General features: G+C 39.7%; 1 protein-coding gene across 1 annotated transcript in view; it reads right to left on the bottom strand.

Annotated features, from left to right (window-relative positions):
• Positions 1-23,115, bottom strand: part of ZFHX4 (zinc finger homeobox 4) — a 205,237-nt gene that overhangs the window by 155,199 nt on the left and 26,923 nt on the right. The window contains 1 exon segment of the mRNA XM_019973761.2: positions 22,756-23,115. This exon segment is cut by the window's right edge and continues 143 nt beyond it. Coding sequence (XP_019829320.2) covers positions 22,756-23,115 — 360 coding nt within the window.

The following is a 23,115-nucleotide window of genomic DNA, read 5'->3' as shown; positions in this document are numbered from 1 at the left end:
GACTGAGAGTTTGGGGTTAACAAATGCAAACTATTATACATAGACAAAGACAACAAGGTCCTACTGTACAGCACAGGGATATTATCTGTTTTGATAATTATATATTTGATATTATATATAATTATTAAATATATTGATATTGTATATTTATCAATATTCTGTGATAAACCATAATGGAAAAGAATATAAAAAGAATGTGCGCACACACACACACACACACACGTATATATATATACATATAACTGAATCACTTTGCTATACAGCAGAAATTAATATAGTATTGTAAAACAACTACACTTTAATTTAAATATAAGAAAATGCACTTCAAATGCAGGGAAGAATTTTTTGTCTGCAATACGGACTTTTTTTTAAGTAGTAAAATCCTTTTCAGTAAAAAAAGGGTATCTTCTTTTGATTTTTGCTGTCTTCTGGTCACCACATTTTTTTTCTTTGAGGATGTATCCAGACTAATGCATCTTAATGATATATTTTTTGCCTACTGAACTATTCATTTGAGCTGCCTGTGAAGGTATGTTCAGAGGCGTCATGCCACCCACCGGCATGGAGACTCCATGGTATGGAGAATTATGTTACAATCAACAACCCGACTCCTTCAGTCTCCTGGTATTTTATATCAGTTGCTTCCTCAAGCAACACAAATCCACTAATGCTTTAATTTGTGACACTGCTAACTGGTATTAACAGATTATGACTATGGAATGCCTTTGCATTCAAACTGGCATAGACAGATAATATGTCTGTCATCATAAAGCAAAATGCTCTAGGTCACACAGACATATAATGCTGTCCTACATTTTTCACTCGAGCACAAACCTCCAAAGGTTTACAGCACACTTATGTGTGCTCGCAGAACTTACTTAGATAACCAAGTGCCCAGGACTCGGTCCAGGCAGGGCAGGAAATTTCTATTCTGCATTGATCCACATGCGTCAGCTGGACCAAGTGACTGATCAAGCCAATCAAGTTATTAGCAAGATCTTGAAATAATCAGCTTGATTTTTTTAAGGGAATAATTCAAGTTATTTTATTAGCCTGCTCTGCCAATTTATGAGAAGGGGATTTTTTTTTGATCTTTTGAGGGACACAGGCTACATGGCCAGTGGAACTCAGATGCAATTTGGCATTGGCATTTTACAGTAGACCAGGGGTCAGCACAGACTTGATTATTTCCCATTGATCTACAAAAAAAGGAACTTCTTTATGAAATAGGCAAAGACCTAGTCTTCAACGTGTAAGTGAAGTAACTTTTCCAGTTACTTTCACTGGTTTACTTCAGTTAATACAGTAACATTTCCAGAGTTACGTGTTTTGACAATGTAGATTCTCTTGCTTATGAAATTGGGCACCGTATTTATTTCCTTCTTTTGAGCAATGGTTATCATTGTAGCTGCCAGTGCATCTGTATTAGATGCTATATGGGGGAGAAAAGAAAAGTACAGATATTAAAAAAAAATTGTCAAATTATAGACCATACAAAATATGGTCTCTCTCATAAACAAAACAAAGTGATATGTACCCACATGGTGGCACCAGGGGTAAAGAACCCGCCTGCCAGTGCAGGAGATGTAAGAGAAATGGGTTCCATCCCTCAGTTGGGAAGTTCCTTGGAGGAGGGCATGGCAACCCACTTCAGTATTCTTGCCTGGAGAATCCCAGACAGAGGAGCCTGGTAGGCTATGGTTCATAGGGTCAGAAGGAGTCGGATACGACTGAAGTGACTTAGCATGCACACACGTGTCCATAGGGTCACACAAAGTTGGACACAACTGAAGGGACTTAGCATGCACGCACATACATACCTACACACATCTATACCTGCACATACACACATCCTTCACACATACCATGCACACATTTATTTATATCCACATCTATGGAGAGAAAAAGAGAGGGAGTTTGCTGGTATGAAGCAAAACTGTAAAAACAAACCTCAGACTCTGCCTTCCTAGAATAGCAAGAAAATGAGAAATTGCAGAATCATTACAGTGAGCTACAAATGAACGTACAACCCAGCAGGCCTGTGGAAGCCAGCCCTCGAGAGACCTATAAGATTCCTGTTCAGAAAATAGACTATATATCTGCTGCCTGGGGATATCTTTGTGTACAAGGAGAGTGGATTTCTGCAACTGTGATGAGGCAAAGTATGATTCCAAAACTTTACCAGCAAAGATATTCCTACCAAATTCAATCAAGGGGCCTTAGACTTTTTTTTTTAACTGACATCTGGAGAGTGGTTTCTTGGCCCGACAGTTCACAAAAGTGCCAGACTTTCAACAAAAGAACAGCTGTTTTGTGAAGAAAGGTTTTCTTTATAAAGGTTTGCCATTTTTCCTACTGAAATGGAATTTTTTTTTTTTTTTTTAATATCAAAACAGGTCAGATTCCTGTCCTTAGAAGCAAAACCAGGAGGAGGACAGAGGGCAATGCCTTCCATGACTTGCTCAGACAGAGCATACAGGATTAACAGACTCTAGCAAAGTCTCAGTGTGGGAATGGAGAGAACACCGGTGACTACACAGGACTGCTTCCTCTTCTGAACATGGAGGGACAGATGCTAACAGAGCTGCGGCGGGTACAACCGCCACAGTCACTGCTGTCTCAGGAGTCTTCAGATCCCCAGTGACCTTCAAAGAATACTAGTTCAGTGATCCTCAAATGTGCCTGACAATCAGCATCATCCATTCAAATGAAGAGATTTCCGGCTGCACCCCAGAGGCGGCGGGCGTTGGTACCACTACGTTTTCAAAGTGGTAACAGGGAATCTCACATTCAACTTTAGTCGATTCAACTTGTACAGACATTCTGCACAAATCAGCCAACTGGATGTGCAGCTGTTTCTAGACTGTCTTTTCACAAAAACGTTTTGTGAGCCCCAAAGTTTGAAAGCGCTTGCACTCTGATCAAATCTCACTGGTAAATAAATGACTTTTTCTACAGGACAGTCAATATCCAGTGAAGTCAATTCAGTTCAAGGACTTCCCAGGTGGTGCTAGTGGTAAAGAACTTGCCTGTCAATGCAGGAGACATAAGAGATGTGGGTTCAATCCCTGGGTCGGGAAGATCCCCTGGAGAAGGAAATGGCAAGCCACTACAGTATTCTTGCCTGGAAAATCCCATGGACAGAGGAGCCTGGTGGGGTACAAGTCCATAGGGTTGCAAAGAATCGGACATGACAGAAGCAACTTAGCATGTAAGTAATTCAGTTCAGCCCCGGCTACTTTCCTAACTGCCTCAGTACAGGCTCTCATTCAAATTCTTCACTTTCATCCAAGATTAGAGGAAGAGCTTGATTTACACAAATACTTATGTACTAATGACACAAATGCATGTTCCAGATCAAAAACAACTACTTATTTGTTGACAATGGTAAATAACTATTTCTTTACATCACATGTGAATCTGTGTTTAATGTTTGTCTACTACTCTAAACTGTAAGTTCCACCAAGCAAGGCCTCTGTCTGTCTTGTCTGACACAATATCCTTACTTTCCAGCAAAGGGCCCGACAGAGTGGTCTCTCAAATGAGTAAGAGACATGATTAGTCAAATAAATAAATAAACCACAGGGCATTCAGAGATGTGATTCAGCTATTTCTCTATATACAATTACTGAGAAATATCAACAACCTCAGATATGCAGATGACACCATTCTAATGACAGCAAGTGAAGAGGAACTTGATGAAAGTGAAAGAGGAGAGTGAAAAAGCTGGCTTAAAACTCAATATTCAAAAAACAAAAGAAGATCATGGCATCTAGTCCCATCACTTCATGGCAAATAGATGGGGAAAAAATGGAAACACTGACAGATTTTATTTTCTTGGGCTCCAAAATTACTGCAGATGGTGACTACAGTTATTAAATTTTAAAAAAGGCTTGTTCCTTGGAAGAAAAGCTATGATAAACCTAGACAGTGTATTAAAAAGCAGAGACATCACTTTGCCAACAAAAGCCTGTACAGTCAAAGCTATGGTTTTTCCAGTAGTCATGTATAGATGTGAGAGTTGGACCATAAAGAAGCCTGATAGCCTAAGAATTGATGCTTTTGAACTTAATGGTCTTAAGACTCTTGAGATTCCCTTGGATACCAAGGAGACCAAACCAGTCAATCCTAAAGGAAATCAACCCTGAATATTCATTGAAAGGACTGATGCTGAAGTTGAAGCGCCAATACTTTGGCCACTTGATGCCAAGAGCTGACTCATTAGAAAAGACCTTGATGCTGGGAAAGATTGAGGGCAGGAGGAAAAGGTGGTGACAGAAGATAAGATGGTTGGATGGCATCACTGACTCAATGGTCATGAGTTTAAGCAAACTCCAGGAGATACTGAAGGACAGGGAACCCTGGTGTGCTGCAGTCCATAAGGTCACAAAGAGTCAGACACGACTGAGCGACTGAACAACAACAATAGAACAGTTACTAGGTTTCCCAGATGGTGCTAGTGATAAAGAACCCGCCTGCCAATGCAGGAGACGTAAGAGGCACCAGTTTGATCCCTGGGTCAGGAAGATCCCTTGGAGGAGGGCACGGCAACCCACTCCAGTGTTCTTGCCTGGAGAATCCCATGGACAGAGGAGCCTGGCAGGCTACAGTCCACAGGTTGCACGACTGAAACAACTTAACAGGCATGCATGCATACGATTACTACACTACTTCCTGTTTACAAGAAAAATTTGTAAATATATACCTGCCAATTAACCAAAACCATGGAAAATCTGAAACCAGATAAATATGTGTAACTATCTCTGCAATTTAAGATGAAATACTTATTAAAGCTCAGAAAAATTCAGCTCTGAGAACCACAGACATGATTACCTGTAAATCAGATCTCAGTGATTTGTTAATGCCTACTTTCCAATAATCATGGTAACTCAGAGCCCATTTTATAGATGAAAAAATTGTGGTAGCAGCCAAAAGACAGAAGCAAAATTAACACCAGACACAGAAGCTTTAAGCATTTAGTTTTCAGCTGTGTGAGCTCCACTTACTACTACTCATTTACAAATTCACACTTGCCAGATTTGAAAAGTGGTATTTAAAAGTGTCATACACAGTTCCTTTTCTGTGGGCAAACTTCTAAGAAAGAATGGGTATTGAATTTAAAGCACATAAAAGGATACACAAATAGTTATTTTCTCGGAGCTATATTTACCCATTTTCAAGTGGATGAGTATAGCTACATTCTTCTTCAAACAAATTTCAATTGAACGCCAACTGGAGAGAGAAAAGTTAAGAACGGCTTTTCAGGAATTACAAGTCCTGGATATAACAGTGTAACTGAGTGCACTCACAGAAATTAAAAAGGAAAGTATCTTACCAATAATAAGAAAAGCAGAAGTTATCTCCAAGTACAAAAAGCAATGCCAGTGGAGTAGATGTGCTGACAAGACATGAGTAATATTTTCCACATATAAGAAAAGCTTTCATCTCAGAATGCGTTTTCAAAGCTATTTTTGTACCTTAATTAAGATCTCCAGAACTCACTGGAGTGTTTTTTTCCTCCATTTACTAATATATTAACTAAGGCACCAAAATACTTGCCAAAAACCACATAAAGAGCAAGAAAGTCAGCTGGACACTGGAAGACAGAAAATGCGTAACTCTTTTAAACTTTTCTTGAGTTATACAAGACCGGGAGATAGCAGAAGATGCAAGAGACAGGGGTTCGATCCTTGGGTCTGGAAGATCCCCTGGAGGAGAGCACGGCAACCCACTCCAGTATTCTTGCTTGGAGAATCCAATGCACTGGGAAGCCTGGTGGGCTACAATCTATAGGGTCACAGAAGAGTTGGACATGCACTTATGCACAGGGAGATAGATGGGCGTATCTTCCACCGCCTTTCTCTGAAACATCACTCCACACCTCCCACCACACTCCATTCCCAATATACTAATAGTAGGAAGGCATCAAAAGTGATACCCACTTGTCAAGGCTTATTAAGCTCATCAGTGTTCCTAGACAAAAATGCCAAAACAGTCATCCAGTCTTTCTAGTCTCACTGTGTTTTAGACTCAAGAAAGTAGCTCCAGGGAATCTTTAAGCCTGAGATAACATGGGAGCTTATCATGCTTTCTTGCTTCATTTTTCTTTAAAGACTTTTTTTTTTTTTGGTCAGAGTAAAACAGAAAGAAGAAATTATGCAATGTTATGTTCTAACGGTAGGAACACTGGCAGCTCAAGCCCTGACCTCACCCTACCCATGTCAATAGGCTTTATGAAAAGCAGAAGGTCTCAGGAAATTGAAAACGCCAAGGTCAATTTCAAATGTTTAAATAAAATAGGGTGATGCTTGAAATAGCTACAGATAAAATACCAACCATTTCCACTGATTAATTAGATTAGCTATTAGAGACAAGTATATTTATGCTTTTACATCTAGAAAGAGAAAAAAAACCTTCTAGTTAGCTTAAAAAAAAAAAGTAATATTTCCCTTTGTCCATATATTTACCACTCTGAAAATGTAAAATTCATGCTCACAAAACATCATATAAGTGGGGAAAGGGAGGCAAGAGGGAGAGAAAATTTAAATTATACTGCTATTGTGCATTATTTTTCAACAATGGGACATCTTTTACTTGAGAAGAAACAAATAGCCACTTTATCACAGTTCTGCAAGGCAGGAATCTAATTTCTTCCCTAAATACCACAGGAAATCTAAATATTAACTTTCTGAATGACACAAAGGAGTAAACATTGCTAAAATGTGTTATACAGAGGACTAAAAATGTCCCTACAAACTTCTGGAATTCAGACAAGCTGTTAACAGAGACAATTCACAAGGGAAAATAAAGCACAGATAAAAAGGATTGTGTATTTTCTTCTAAAAAACCTGGACAGCTTCTTGAAGACAGGACCAGCTTCATATGGCCTCTGTGTCTGTTTTGGTCATCACCACAGTGCAATGAGGACAAGCAAGCTTTTGTGGATCACTAGAACTTCAGTCTAGTCCTACTTCCCTAGTGGCACTGATGGTCAAGAATCTGCCTGAGACCTGGGTTCAATGACTGGGAGATCCCCTGAAGGAGGGAATGGCAACCCATTCCAGCATTCTTGTTTGGAAAAGCCCATGGACAGAGAAGCCTGGCATGCTGCAGTCCATGGGGTCACAAAGAGTCAGACATGACTGAGCGGCTGAACAACACCAACACAGAACATCAATCTAACAAAATGTGTTTCAGTAATTATCACAAAATACACCAGTTTTCACGCAGTATGGAGAATTCACCACCAAAGAACACTGTATCAACCAGATAAAGGTTTATATTCTGACAGAAAAAAACCCTAAATACGGCTATCAGTGATTTTTCTAATTTGCCATCTCTCGCTGTCTCCTCCCCAAATCTCTAAATCTCTATCGATCTCATCATTACTTCTTCTCCTCTCAAAGGCTGTCCTTCCCAAAGATCAACTGTTATAGTCACTCTTATATCCATGCCCTTCTGCCACAAACAAGGCCTTCTTATCCAGGCCTTCTTCTCAAAGTATCTTCACTGTAACAAAGTAACTGTGGGTGCTGGAGTCAGTGATCTGAGTATAAATCCTGACCCAGCTGGCACTGTTACCAGCTATGTAACCTTGGATCAATTAATTAAGTGTTCATTGCCTCAGTTTCCTCATCTTTAAAATGGGCATAATTATACAGGTTTGCTGTTAGAATGAAAAGAGTTAATATATTTAAAGAACTTAGATTATCTGCCACCTAGTAAGTACTCAGTAGATGCTCAAATTAATTTTCTCACTGGACTTTCATTGGCCATGGAGGAGAAGATGAATAAAGAAAAGTTTATCACTCTCAAGCGATAAACATTTGTACTATTCTTTAAAGAAAAGGGAAAAGGAGCTGATCAGATACAGGTAAGAAGTGACCAGCAGTACTGAGTCCAGTTAATACCAGTGACTGTTGTTTCCACTTGTAGGTATAAACCCAAGAGAAAGGAAAACACATATCCACAACATCCATACAAAAACCTATACACAAATGCTCACAGTTTCATTATTCATAATAGCCAAAAAGCTGAAACAACTCAGATGCCCATAAACTGATAAGAGGGTAAAAATAATGTAGTCTATCCATACAATGGGAATTCCACAATAAAAAGGTATGAAATACTGACTCACACCACAATATAGATGAATCTTGAAAACATTAAGTGAAAGAAGCCCATCGCAAAGAACAATATATAGTATGATTCTAGACTATATAGACAAGACTGTAATTCGTGGCTGCCAAGGGCCAGGGCTGGGGAGGTTGGGATTATCAGGCGGCGGGCAGGGGTAGAGGTAAATAGCATAGGATTGCTTTTGGAGTACTGAAAATGTTCAAAAATCAATTGTGGCGATGGTTGCATAATTCTGTGACTATTCTAAAAAACAATTAATTGGATGCTTTAAATGGGTCAATTTTGTGGTACATGAATTATATCTCAGTAAAGCTGCTGAAAATAAAACATCCCAGCAGCCAAGCAGATCACAATGGCCTCAACATTCACTGCCCTGTCCATATGGTAGGTTGGGCTTCCCTGGTGGCTCAGAGGGTAAAGCACCTGCCTGCAGTGCGAAAGACCCAGGTTCGATTCCTGGATCAGGAAAATCCCCTGCAGAAAGAAATGGCAACCCATTCCAGTACCCTTGCCTGGAAAATCCCATGGATGGAGAAGCCTGGTAGGCTACAGTCCATGGGGTTGCAAAGAGTCAGACATGACTGAGCGACTTCACTTTCTTCTTTCTTTTCCATTAGTTCCTTCCTTCTCTGTTTTAGAACTGATTTCTGGAGACTTTTACTCACATTTTGCTGAATAATTTCAAGCTTAATTATTGAGATTGCTGTCTTATCCTATCATGTTCCCCTACGGACATCTCAGAGTTCATCAATTTAAGAAGGTATTTGTTCTGATTACCTAATTCCCAGAACTTCAAGGATCCTTTTGAGTCTAAGTGTCTTGCTGTATCTGTTGTGACTTGAAGGCAAAGAAAAGAACAGAGTACTAATTAGATAGAGATTACTTTAAGAAACTCTTTGCATTAAAGATGATTTTTCACAAGACTTAGTGCTCAAGCCTTTGTAAAAAGATACCTGCTCTAATAGTGGAACCAGGACCTCCCTTCTGTAAGGCCTTCTGAATGTGCTCCCACACCTGGTGAGGCCATTGACTTTCTGGAGCATCTATCGCCTATCACTTTTACCAATTCACATCTTGTTCCTTGGGGCTTCCTAGGTGGCTCAGTGGGTAAAACAATCTGCCTGCAATGTAGGAGATGTGGGTTCAGTCCCTGAGTCAGGAAGATTCCCTGGAGGAGGGCATGGCAACCCACTCCAGTACTCTTGCTTGGAGAATCCCATGGACGAATGAAGTGACTGAACATGCATGCATCCTGTTCTTTGAAACTTTGATTAGTCATGTGTACACACAAGACTGATTTCAGGGCTTGCTGACGAATCTTGCACAACATCATCAAAGGTTTATTATCTCTAGGGACTGAGAACACTTACAATGGGCAGGAAGAGATTTCTGTGATCTACTTTAAAACAAAATAAGTGGGCATTAATGATTAACTCAAAATCTCCATCAATTTTTAAAATAAGTCTTAGGATACTGTATTCTGACTCCTATCTCTCTGTCTCTCCACCCCACCCCACCCCCCACACACACACGTGTGCATGCAATTTGTTCCAGGGTTTGAGCAAAATAGGCATAAATAGGTCTCCTTGGATACATACTGAAAACATCATTGGAATACTGGCATTTTGCCTTTTTAATGACCAAACACATGAGAACTGAAATATATCCACATTCTTCTATACTCACTGCTAAAGAATTAAATGGTTCACTTTTTAGACTCGAAAAAAAATCAATTTCAATGTACTTCTGTATCAATGCTTTTACAATAAGTTACAAAGCCATTACATTTAAAGGGGTAGCCATGGTTCTACTAGAAGAAATAGAATGACCTAGTACTTGCTACAGGAACTTGAAAGTAAATATTATACCTGAGAGTCTATTTTGAAACATGTGTGCATGCATGCTAAGTCACTTCGTTGTGTCCAACTCATTGTTACCCTCTGGACTGCAGCCGCCAGACTCCTAGTCCATGGCATTCTCTAGGCAAGAATACTGGAGTGGGTTACCATGCCCTCCTCCAGGGGATCTTCCCGACCCAGGCATCAAACCTGCATCTCTTATCTCTCCTGCATTGGCAGGCAAGTTCTTTACTACTACCACCACCTGGGAAGCCCTTTTGAAATATACATCTAAGTAAATATTGACACAATTAAGCCATAGGAAGAGATTTTTGCATTTATGACTTTAAAGATGGTGATTCTATTGCCACGTTAAGAATGAATACTGCAAAAACTAAAGAGTGCTTCATAAAACTCATCTTAGTTTTTCTAATATTTAAGGAATTAACAGAGTCAAAGTCTCTATTTTTCTGGGAAAAAAAGTTATTTATAAATTCTCTTTGGATTTATTTTTAAGGAATTTGGTTATAAGCCTGGGGAGTATCTTCTCAGGAAATATTCATCATGGAAAAACTTGGTACAATTGTTTCATCCAAATGTATTTTTTTAATTACTTAATTTGCTAATAAAAATTACAATAAACCAAAAACAAATAAATTAAACCAGAACTTGCTTTTATCCAAATTCTTTCTCAAAGGACATTGAGGGACCTCTGTTTACGTAGTAGTGATAGCATGTTATACTAAGGAGGAGAGCGTTTTCTCTCTTCCAAAGTTTGTATAGTACCAATTCACCAAATGAAATCAATTCTGAAAGGTATATTCCACTGTTTATGTATTTCCCATTTTAGCATATTAATTTTATTTTTTTAAAAGACAGAGAACAAACTTACGGACATAAAGAGGGAAAGCAAGAGTGGGATGAATTGGGAGATTCAGACTGACATATAAACACTATTGATACTATGTGTAAAGTACATAACTAATGAGAACCTGCTATACATAGCTCAGGAAACTCTACTCAATGCTCTGTGTTGACCCTAAATGCAAAGGAAATCCAAAAAGGAAGGTGTGTATGTATACATATAGCTGATTCACTTTGTTGTATAGTAGAAACTAATACACCATTGTAAAGCAACTATACTCCAATAAAAAAAAATTAAATAAAAATAGAAAACAACAGTATTTATTTGGTGTAAATTGGGGAATCATTCTCCCCTTCCATTGTGTCTGGTGTCCCTCACTCTGTTACTCGGTGGTAAGTGCTGAGTTTAAGGTATGATATGTTGAGTTTAAGGTGGCTCAGATGGTAAAGAATCTGCCTGACAATGCAGAAAACATGGGTTCGGCCCCTGGGTCAGGAGATCCCCGGAAGAAGGGAATGGCACCCCACTCCAGTATTCTTGGCTGGAGAATTCCATGGACAGAGCAGCCTGGCGGACTACAGTCCATGGGGTTGCAAGAGTTGACACAATTGATTGAGGAACACTTTCACTTTAAAGGAGATACTTTGTAAACCAACACTCTTCTAGAAGTGATGGCACTTAGACTTGTTATCAGATTCCCCACAACTGAACAGTGAATGACTTCAGGCCCTGAGGACACATGCTAGTGTTCTTTGCAGGCCTGCCAAAGCAATAGTGAGAAATATTGGAAGTCTTTGAAAGATACTGCCCACCATAATTATCAGAATGTCCTTATATCCTTTACACGCACTGGCTACCGAAATTGGGAGTCTCTCCTACCAATAGTTCTGTCACTTCAACAACTGAAACTATTCTTACTTTTCATTAAAAGATTATTCATCACTGAATATACTCAACTACAGTGGTGTCAATGACTGAGAATTTTTTTTGCAGGATTGGAAGCCAGATTCAGGAAGGCAAAGATTACCTCAAGCATCTCTAAGTTCATGTCAATAATTCTAAAAAGATGTGGACCAGTTCTCTGGAATCATTAGCAAATTCTCAAGGAGGAAAAAGAGGAAGGGGGGAATGCATTAGAAACCACAGTGGTGGACTCCCCTGGTGTTCTAGTGATTAAGGATCCACCTGCCAATGCAGAAGACAGGTTTGATCCCTGGTCCAGGAAGATCCCACATGTTACGGAGCAACTCAGCCTGGGAGCCACAGCTATTGAGCCTGCATGCTGCAACTACTGAAGTCCGTGCACCCAGAGCCTGTGCTTTACAACAAGAGAGGCCACCGAAATGAGAAGCCTGTGCCCCACTGCTAGAAAGTAGCCTCCACTCGCTGCAACTAGCAAAGCCCAAGAGCAGCAATGATGACCCAGTGCAGCCAAAATAAATAAATAAAAATAAAGGATAAAGAGATTTTAAAAAGAAAGAAAGAAACCTATGGTGGAAAGAAAATTCCTGGAAACTTGGAATGAAAGGGATCAAAGTAAGAAGCAGAAGATACAAGTTTAAAACAAAAATTCAAAACAAGATTATCTTTTAAAATGCTAGGTACATAGCAAATGAAGAGGACTTCCTCCAGTAGTTATTAGGATGTTGGGAAAAGGGAAGAGAAGACTGGGGTCCTGGGTAGAGACTAGACTGTGCTTTTACTTGTTGCTGTGGAGGAAGTTAAATGCTTAGGGAGGCACATTCCCTCTTTCAGGTCAGCAGGGTACCATTTAGTACATTACTGCTGGAGTACCCTGGTGACCTGAATGAATTAAGGCAGCTTCCGAAGGTGCTTAACTTGCAAGCACTGAGAGCTCAGGCACTCGAAGTGATAAATATTCTATGAGTCCTTTCTATTTAATATACCAAGCACCCCCAAAATGTCAGGAAAAGGAAGTTTCTTTAAAGAGAAAGAATTCTGTTGTGACAGTAGACAGGTAACAATTTTAAACAGCTGTGTCTCCTTCCAGTTCGGAGATGCTCCCAAAAGCTGTAAGTTCATCATGTTAGTTGACTGCTTTTGTGGGTGTAAATCCTACTACTGAGCTCTTCTGTTACATCACAATTGCAGGATCTTAAAAATAATCTGTCACTTGAAGGGATAAAAGTGGACTCCCAAATGAATTTCGTTTTTTAAAGTCAGTCAGTGCTGTCCGACTCTGTGTGACTCCATAGACTGCAGCCCACCAGTTCTTCTGTCCATGGAATTCTCCAGGCAAGAATACTGGAGTGGGTAGCCATTCCTTTCACCAGGGGATCTTTCTGACTCAGGAATAGAACCTGGGTCTCCTGCATTGCAGACAGATTCTCTACCGAAGGAGCTAGGAGGGAAGCCCAATAGTATGGAAGAGTCAATCTGAAAGTGTTAGTCGCTCAGTCATGTCCAACTCTTTGTGACCCCATGGACTGTAGCCCACCAGGCTCCTCAGTCCATGGGATTCTCCAGGAATACTGGAGTGGGTTGTCATGCCCTTCTCCAGGGGATCTTTCCAACCCAGGGACTGAACCCAAGTCTCTGGCATTGCAGGCAAATTCTTTACTGTTTGAGCCACAAGAGAAGCCCAATGACAGATGAAGTGAAGTGAAAGTCGCTCAGTCGTGTCTAACTCTTTGTGACCATATGGACTGTAGCCTGCCAGGCTCCTCTGTCCATAGAATTCTCCAGGCAAGAATATTGGAATAGGTGGCTGCTCCCTTCTCCAGGAGATCTTCCCAACTCAGGAATTGAACCCAGGTCTCCCACATTGCAGGTGGATTCTTTACCGTCTGAGCCACCAGGGAAGCCTATAGTATATTCTATGCTTCCAAATATTTCCAATGAAAGTCTTTAGGAAAATATGTATCCATAAAATAATAATATGATCTCAATACACATTTATATTTACATATACATATTTAATATATGTATTATATTCAAAGCTGCAAAAGTACTTTTCCTTTAAAGAAACCTAGAATATTAATAAAGTATTATAAAACTAAGGGAAATGGAATGTTAACCACATACAGTAGTTACTATCAGTGACAACAGAACTGTCATCACCATAATTTACCTTTAAGTAGAATTCTCCTCAATAGCATTGTAAACAGAACTCACAGTCTCCAAGACTCTAAGACTCAAAGTTACATTCTTTGTTCTAAAAGGGAATTGACTGAAGTTGTAATTTGACACATTTTGCATCTTTAGCAAATTGTTTTCTTCTTCATTTTCTAGGAATTGCATCATCCTCATGTTTCCCACTCCAGTACTCTTGCCTGGAAAATGGACGGAGGAGCCTGGAAGGCTGCAGTCCATGGAGTTGCTAAGAGTCGGACACGACTGAGCGACTTCACTTTCACTTTTCACTTTCATGCATTGGAGAAGGAAATGGCAACCCATTCCAATGTTCTTGCCTGGAGAATCCCAGGGACCGGGGAGCATAGTGGGCTGCCATCTATGGGGTTGCACAGAGTCGGACACGACTGAAGCAACTTAGCAGCAGCAGCAGCATGTTTAAAGAAGGATGTAGCACCATCCTCATGTTTAAAGAACAACATAAATCTTCCAACTAATAGAGAAGCTCTAGTTCACTCTGTAATTCCCACCATAACCTTTGTCTGAAACTGACTCACAAAGTCTTACATTGCAAAAGAGCAATGAGTCAGCCAAGACATATTGTTCTACAGCTACTGATGACCCAAGAAAGCAATCACACCTAGCCTTTGACCAACCATTGATGAATAAAAACACAGAAGCTTTTGAGGGCTAGTATGTGGTTGTTGTTGTTTAGTTGCTAAGTCCTGCTCGATTCTCTGAGAGCCCATGGGCTGCAGCATGCCATGCGTTCCTGTCCTTCACTATCTCCCAGAGCTTGCTCAAATTCACGTCCATTGAGTCAGGGACACTATCTAACCATCTCATCTCTGCCGCCCCCTTCTCATTTTGCCTTCCATCTTTCCCAGCAACAGGGTCTTTTTCAATGAGCCAGCTCTTCACAGCAGGCGGCCAAAGTATTGGAGCTTCAGCTTCAGAATCGGTCCTTCCAATGAATATTCAGGGTTTATTTTCTTTAGGATTTAGTATATGGATTCAACCCTTAATTTGATTAAAGGCCCTGCCACATTGGAAGAACAGAGTCAGCTAGGAAGCATCACCTTAGAGAACATGGTTTGTATCCTTCCTCATTAATGGGACTAGTTCCATAAACAGATACATTTAAAAACCCAGTCCAAACGAAGTGCTCAATGAATGTTTCTGTATTTATCAGAAGAAAGACTTGGGATGTCATTTGGGTATTCTGCAAACAGAACATCAATCACCATGTTCCTCTTTGGTTACAGAATCTATGAAGATGTTTCCCAGCAGGTTCTTGGGGGCTTTGCCTCCAACTGTTGCTCTTCTTTTGAATAAATCATATCACCATAAGGTCTCCGGAAATACACTGATAATTCAGGGGTGAAAGAAGTGCCTTTTGAAGGCCTAAATTATCTGAATAATGAACAAATCTCCACATCTAATTGAACTCAGCCTGAGCACAGGCTCAGACTTCAAGCAAACTTGGTAAAGCATTTCCAGTAGAACTCCGGCAGGCCAGATGTTTTGGAAGCAGAATCGCGGTCATTATGCACATGCCAGCTCCTCCTCGCTCCACCCGGGGCCAAGACCCTTTCAGCAGCGCAAGGCCTGTTTAACATATGACTTTGGCCGCCTTACCGCATGGCATCCCAGCACCCACGCAAGCATTTCGGTGATTTTAAACAAGCTCCACTAACAAGGACGATTACGTGGAAGCCAAAGAAACCAATGGGGAGAGCACATTCATCATGAGATGTAAACCTCTGTCTGCATTTCCTAAAATGATCTCAAGATGGGAGATACATAGGGATTTACAACTTTGGATTAAATGCAGGAGACATGGGTTCTATCCCTGGGTCAGGAAGATCCCCTGGAGAAGGAAATGGCAACCCACTTCAGTATTCTTGCCTGGAAAATCCCATGGACAGAGGAGGCTAGCGGGCTACAGCCCATGGGGTCGCAGAGACAGACACTACTGAGTGACTAACACTTTCTTTCTACACTTCACATGAGACAATGAGCACAACTTATACAAACACTGTAACATAAATCCCAAAGTCTGAGTTGACATGATCCTGGGGTAGTGCCAGTTTTTACTACTTTTCTGAGGTGGAGGTTGGGTATGATATGTGATATGTGATGTGTGTGTGTGTGTGTGTGTGTGTGTGTGTGTGTGTGTGTTTAGAAGGAGAGAGATGAAGGAAGCTGTTAGGGTTGGCCACCACCCTCCATATCCCCATACCTGACATAACAACTGGTTCCCCCTCATACATTAGAAATTCATCCAGATTAAGTGGTTCATTTAAAACCAAATGTACTCTGGGAAAAAATCTGAGAGTCATTTACACCTTTTAATGCACTACTCTGCTTTTACAGAAAGGTGTCCTTCCCCCTTAATTAAAAGGATGCTCATTTTCTTTGGAGAATTAGATGGGTGAACTCTCAACACAGAGTATTTCCACGAAGAGAAGATCTAGGTAGGAGAAAACAGTAAGGATTTCAGCAAAGAGAGAAGAGGATAACGGTGAACGCCTGATGTGTGGGGATATGGCAGGACCAGTTAAGGAAAGACATATCAAAAATAAAATCAGGGAGTCCCAGTGACACGCTTTGCTTTCTTTAAATTTTGTTCGGGTTTGGTAACAGTTCCACACATGCAATATCGTTTTATCTCTCCTGACATGGATGTAATAAGTTATGAATACCTGGTCTAAAGTCATCCTTCTACAGATTGGCATGTATCAATATGTATCTATAGGTGTGTGTATCTATCTGTATATATTAAAATATACAGACCGAAATATATATATATATATATATATATATATATATATATAAAATGTATCTGGATAAACAGATATTTTTGATCCTTTTTTCCCTACTGGAATACAAAGAGAGTTCTCAACTCATACTGTAATATATATTTCTTGCCTTGTGAATGCAGTGAGAACGCCCGTATTTGTGCTGGGTCTTGCCTGGAAAATCCCATGGACACAGGAACCTGGTGGACTGCAATCCATGGGTTCGCACAGAGTCGGACATGACTGAGCAACTTCACCTTCACTTTTCACTTTCATGCATTGGAGAAGGAAATGGCATCCCACTCCAGTGTTCTTGCCTGGAGAATCCCAGGGACGGAGGAGCCTGGTGGGCTGCCGTCTATAGGGTCGCACAGAGTCAGACACGACTGAAGCAACTTAGCAGCAGCGGCAGTAGCCATGTTTTAACACATGGTGTGCTTCAGTAAATGTCAAGCTTAAAAACAGAAGTAGACGAAGTAGTAGGTCTGGCCAATTACATTGTGATCTGAAAACACTAGTGATTTATTAGTTGCTATTAGCTAACCAGCTAATCTCTATTTGATCTGTGTATTTACTAGTTATAAGTATTAAGCCAGCATGTATTGTTCTACTACAGGAACTTTTTCAGCCTCTGCCTTGCTTTTTACATGAAAATACAATAAAATAATTTGAGTTGTGATTACTTTAAAAAAAATAAATCCTGCAGCTGGAATTAAATTTCAGACTGAAATTCAACCTTGAAAGGAACAGAAATAGGAAACTAATGCAAAAAGTGCAAAAATTTCCATATTCAGGTTAATGTTTAGCAACAGAAAAGAATAACTTTTGTTTATCTCTGAAAACAGCTTTCTTTATCTAAACAAATGACTAGAATAAGATTAAGAAAAACCTGTTTTGGTTTTTTAGATACACACACATATTCCAATTTCCTTTAGCACAATGACTTTTATGCAAATAGGCACCACACAATCTCCTGACCTCTTTTACCATCACACACGGACAATGACAGTTCAATAATTGAAATGGTACATATCGGGTATATTTGATTTTAAATTGCAAAGTTGGACTCAGGCCTATTGAAATGAAAATGCTTATGATTCTTGGTTAATTCCAAACTGATCAGATTATTATATTTCCTACCAGTTAAAAAAAAAGGCAGGTGAAGCTAATCATACCATTTTTTATTTCCTTGCCATATACATTGCCCAACGTGTTTTTTTCTTTTTTTGCACTCTCTTCTGTGACCCTCCCCCACACCTTGATTTTAGTTCTTAACCTGGATTCTTTCATCCATAACATGGATAATGAGAAAACTCCAAAAATGTTCCTTGGGGGACTGTTACGCTAAAAGTTACGTAGGACTAAATCCCACGTGTCTTCCTTTGCTCATCATGGAGACAGGAGATTCATTCACTGCCCTCAGCCAATTTGAAATCCAAATATGAAAACAGCCTTACGGAATTCAGACAGATGATTCTCCTTCACAACCAGCAGATGCAAGAAGAAGAAAAAAAGACTAGTATAATTAAGCTTTCAACTTTGATCCAGTGAAGCTGTGAACACCTCATTTAAAAATACATATAAAAGCAGCTGAAGCACAGGTGTGGCAAGCATATTTGCACACCCGGCACAAGATGGCAGTCAACCAATCAGCTGGCCAGAAAAGTTTCAGCCATTCTAAGGCAAGAATAAGGTAAACTGTGAATCTGAAATATTACCAGAGTCTCATTTGTTCTCAGTTGGAATGTGGAGTGCTCAGTGGTTTTCGCTACATCTTTCTACTGGACACTTTAGAAAAGGATTGGGATCACTTAAGGGGTAGACTAAATTGCAGTGCATTTTTTAATGAGGATTGGAAGTAGTTTCTTTGATACATTTCTCAATTTATGCATTAGTCCATTATTCATCTTACAAATATTTATTGAGGACTCATTATGTGAATATCAATTTACAGAAATTTGTAGAGGATGCAAAGGCGTGAAATTAGAAAAATATAATCAAATCTAATAAAGTGGTTAGCTGAGAACACTGTTTTGGCATTATATAGATATAGATACGCACACACAGGGGCTTCCCTGGTGGCTCAGATGGTAAACAATCTGCCTGCAATGTAGAAGACCTGGGTTTGATTCCTGGGTTGGGAAGATCCTCCGGAGAAGGGAATGGCCACCCACTCCAGTATTCTTGCCTGGAGAATCCCATGGACGGAGGAGCCTGGTGGGCTACAGTCCATGGGGTCACAAAGAGTCGGACACAAACAAGTGACCAACACTTTCACTTCATACATTCAGTACTTACTAGCCTCACTTTAAATATACTTTCAGACATTAAAAGAGAAGATTAAGTGCAATCTGCAGTTTCAGTTTATTGTTTAAATTTCTTAGCCCAATTTTGCTTCATCATTAAAATTTTTGGAGGAAAAATAAAATCAAAATTTGAATAGTGCCTAATGTTTCAGAGAAGTTTGCTTGAAGAAATGAGCAAGCTTGTCTTCAGAATAACAAAATTCCTTTACAAAAAAATCCTAAGGAAAAGAATATTGCCAAAAAAACGAATGCAGCTTTGTTTGTTTTTGCAGTCATCGTTAGCAATAGACATAAAGGTATTCCTTTTTTTTTTTTTTTTTGGAGCCCATATGGAAAGATCATCAACACATTCTGCCTCTGGGTTCTTTGCCAAAATACCATAACCCACAAGCCTTCTACCTTAAACATGAAAGGAAAGGTGTTGTTCTGGTCAAATAAAGAAATAATTTTTACTAGCATACGTCTAATGTTAAAGCTGCTTAAATCCTGCCAAATACATTAAAACAACATCTGTAAAACAGATTTTCATTAAATTGATCAGGTTAAAGTTAAGCAGCTAGGCAGATGATGCTTTTAAGCTACCCCTTAACCTTTAACCTCTAACCTCCTTAAACTGGAATAGGACACACACTTCTTTGAGATAAGACTGCTTCAGGTTGACCATGCAAGAGGTAAAGTGGCCCATTCAAATTGCCCTGACACATCCCCACATTTGGGAGTGTTATGAACCAATATGCTGTCAATGAGAACTGTTTTTCTCCCAGCCATGTATTTATCTGTCTTTTCACTGCTACTGTCACTTTCCCTTGAAGTCTGAATAATTCACAATGCAAAATGATGTAAATTAAACTCCTAATGAAAATGAATTTTATATAGGCAATTATTGTCTAGTCATTAGCTCAGACACCGTTTTAAGTCCAATTTTAATATTTTCACCATATTATAAACCATCATTTTTTCCAGGCCTAGGCTAATTTGTTAGGGTCTCATTTAAAAGCAATTAATGTTACTTATAGAGCAATTTTATTTTGCTTACACAGGCTGACCAAGCTTGCTAATATCCTCATTACTGCTCTTGAAAATCCTCTGGATCTGATGCACAGTTTCTGTGAATCAGTTTAGAAACTGCATTCTTAACACATTGCTACTCTGGAGGAATTTTTTCTAGTGACTGCTAGAATGAATAAATGCTCTTTGAAGGCTGATGCAAAATAATAGAGTCCAGCTGCCCAATACTGAGTTTCAATGGCTCCAATATTTATCTCTTTAATCTTTTTAATTCAAGGTAAGCTTGTTCAGAGTGTGTTTTTGTTTCCTGACCATTTGGAGACACTACCCTACAAGGACACTTAGGTATTTAAGAGATAAGTAAATAAAGAGGATAGTGGGGAGAGTTAATTTGTATATGACATAACATTTTGAAGGTAAGAGCATATATATAGCCGGGCTTCCCAGGTGGCTCAGTGGTAAAGGATCTGCCTGCCAGTGCAGGAGACACAGGGTCAATCCTGATCCAGGAAGACCACATATAACGCAGAGCAACTAAGCCTGTGAACCTCAGCTATTGAGCCTGTGCTCTAGAGCCTGGGAGCCACACCACTGAAGTCTCAGCACCCGAGAGCCTGTATTCCACAAGAGAAACCACTGCAACGAGAAGCCTGAGCACCGCAACTAGAGAGTAGCCCCACTCACTGCAACTAGAAAAAAAGCCCACACAGCAATGAAGATTCAGCACAGCCAAAAATGAAATAAATATAAATTTTAAAAAGAGTACATATAGCCTTTGGTTCTGGTATCTCAAGCTCTCTCTGCTTTAAGGACCTATTTATAAGCAAGTTCTATCTCATCTGGTTGTTATACAATCAAAGACAAAATCCAGCCCTCGCTGAAAGGGAACTTCAAGGGTAACCCTGGCATCTAGCAAATTGCTCTGCAGACAGTGATGGTGGTCAGTCCATATTCATGGATAAACTTAACACACACATACACACATGTAAATAATTGTCCAGCAATGAGACTAAATAGCCTTTCCTAAGAAAATCAACAAGAATGCTCTACCTTTCTTTAGCTTCCCACATGAGATTAATAAAGCAGAAAAATTTGTACATTTATATCTTCTATTCACAACATGTTAATTTAAAGTGTTAGAGTTGTGTGACTATAAGCACAGTTCATGAATATTCTATATAGCTCCCAGGGTCGAGATCTATTATTTATACAAACTTAATGTGTTTTTTTTTTTCTCCCAGGTATTCTAAAAGTTTTAATAGATAAGGTATCAACAGAAGAAAAGTTGACAATTGAACGGCTGTCAGCTGTTGCTGTAAAAGCGATGAATTATAATCATTCTATTCTGTTTTCAATACCATCAACTTGGAAGTTTTCCATCTTACGTGAGGGCCTGCGCTCCCCTCAAACTGTGTAACCCAAATCTAATGCTTTCGTTATTGATCCACGGAGCACCAACATCACAGGCATGTTACAAATTCTCACACCACGACTTTAGGTTTTCACGCTCAGTACATCAACCCAGCATTTGAACTTCAAGAAACAGCCCAAACAAATAGTGGCAGGCCAACCCAAATAAATAATGCCTGGACCTGCCCCAGATAGCCACATTCTGCTCTTTTTGTGGCCTGTTTATAGTTTGAAAGCATATTTGAAGAGTTGCAGGTATCATAATCGCCGGGTGACTCCTGATAGTATAGTTACCACTGATTCCTAGTATAAATCAATAGATAACACTTGCAAAATGGATTTTGCAATCATATTAGAGCTTGTTACAGTGACTAATGGTTTGCAATATTTTCTGAATTTTAATATCCTCTGGACAAAAGAAGTTTTTAATAAGTTACCAAGTTATTCATCATAGAAATGAATCTGTTCCCGCTGTACATGACCCAAGACAATCAGGCCAATCCAGTAAACAAACTGCAGAAAATAAATTAACCAGTAATTAGGGTTCAGAAGAAGTCAAGTCAAGGTATGTGACAAATGAGATTCAACATTTGGACATATTCATTACATCTATAAAGCTTTTGCCCCTATAAAAGTGTTATTTGCCATTTAATGAACACTTTTACCTGTGCCACACCCATAAGGGGATGGGATAAAAACATTACTAGCTTGGGAAGTCATGCAAAATAACAACAGAGTTAAACAGAAGACTTTCAACTGATCCTAAGGGAAGGTGTCTTTTTACTCAGTACCACCAGAAACTTACAGGAAAACACACACACACACACACACACACACAATGTTTGGATCATCCTTGTTTGTCACCAAACAAAAGATGATGCATTCACAAGGCAGTGCTGTTTCTGTCCTCTGCTCCCTGAAACCATTCATACTTAGCCAAGAGTGGTGCTGTGTTGTTGTTTTTAATCAATCAATAAAAGAGGTTTAAGAGTATTATTTTATAGGTGGAAACACTCAGAAAAGTGATGTTATTTCAGGGCAACCAGTAAAGTGATCAATCCCACAGAGACAGGTGTAAAAGGGACATACAGCAAATCCTTTAAATAAATTCTCCAATTCATCTATTTCAATAGACTCTGCATTTAGTAACGTGAAGCAGAGACTGTGGCTCTTGCCCTTCTATTTTTTTTTCCCCTCTCTCCTTTCTCCTTAACTTGCAGATCTGCGCTCCAAGCTCCGAAACAGTTAATTCCCTCCTCCACTCTGTGCCAAGAGAAATGGATGTCACTGCTTACCTTGTAGAGCTTCAGGGCCGCCTCGTGCCTGTGATTGGTGGTGTGCAAGCGTAATTTGTCCACGCTGTTGGTGTAGTAGTCACAGGCATTGCACTTGAGGTGAACAGGGTTGCCAATGGCAATGCACTTCAGCCTCCATTCATTACTTTTGCCCCCTTCTTTAATGTGAGCCACCAGTTGATATTTCTGCATATGTTTATCAGTCTTGCAGTGAAGCTGGAAGTTGGCTTTGAGCTGAGTGTTGTAGTTACAGAGCTTGCACTGGTAGATATCTCCAATTACAGCCCTCCATTCCTCTTCAGGGAGAGAGCGCTCGCTGCTCACATGCACGCTTAGGGCCTCCAGGCTGTCAGAGGTGAA

This window comes from Bos indicus, chromosome 14 (assembly GCF_029378745.1).
Source record: "Bos indicus isolate NIAB-ARS_2022 breed Sahiwal x Tharparkar chromosome 14, NIAB-ARS_B.indTharparkar_mat_pri_1.0, whole genome shotgun sequence".
Lineage (NCBI taxonomy): Eukaryota > Metazoa > Chordata > Mammalia > Artiodactyla > Bovidae > Bos > Bos indicus.
This window is presented reverse-complemented; position numbering and strand designations above follow the sequence as displayed.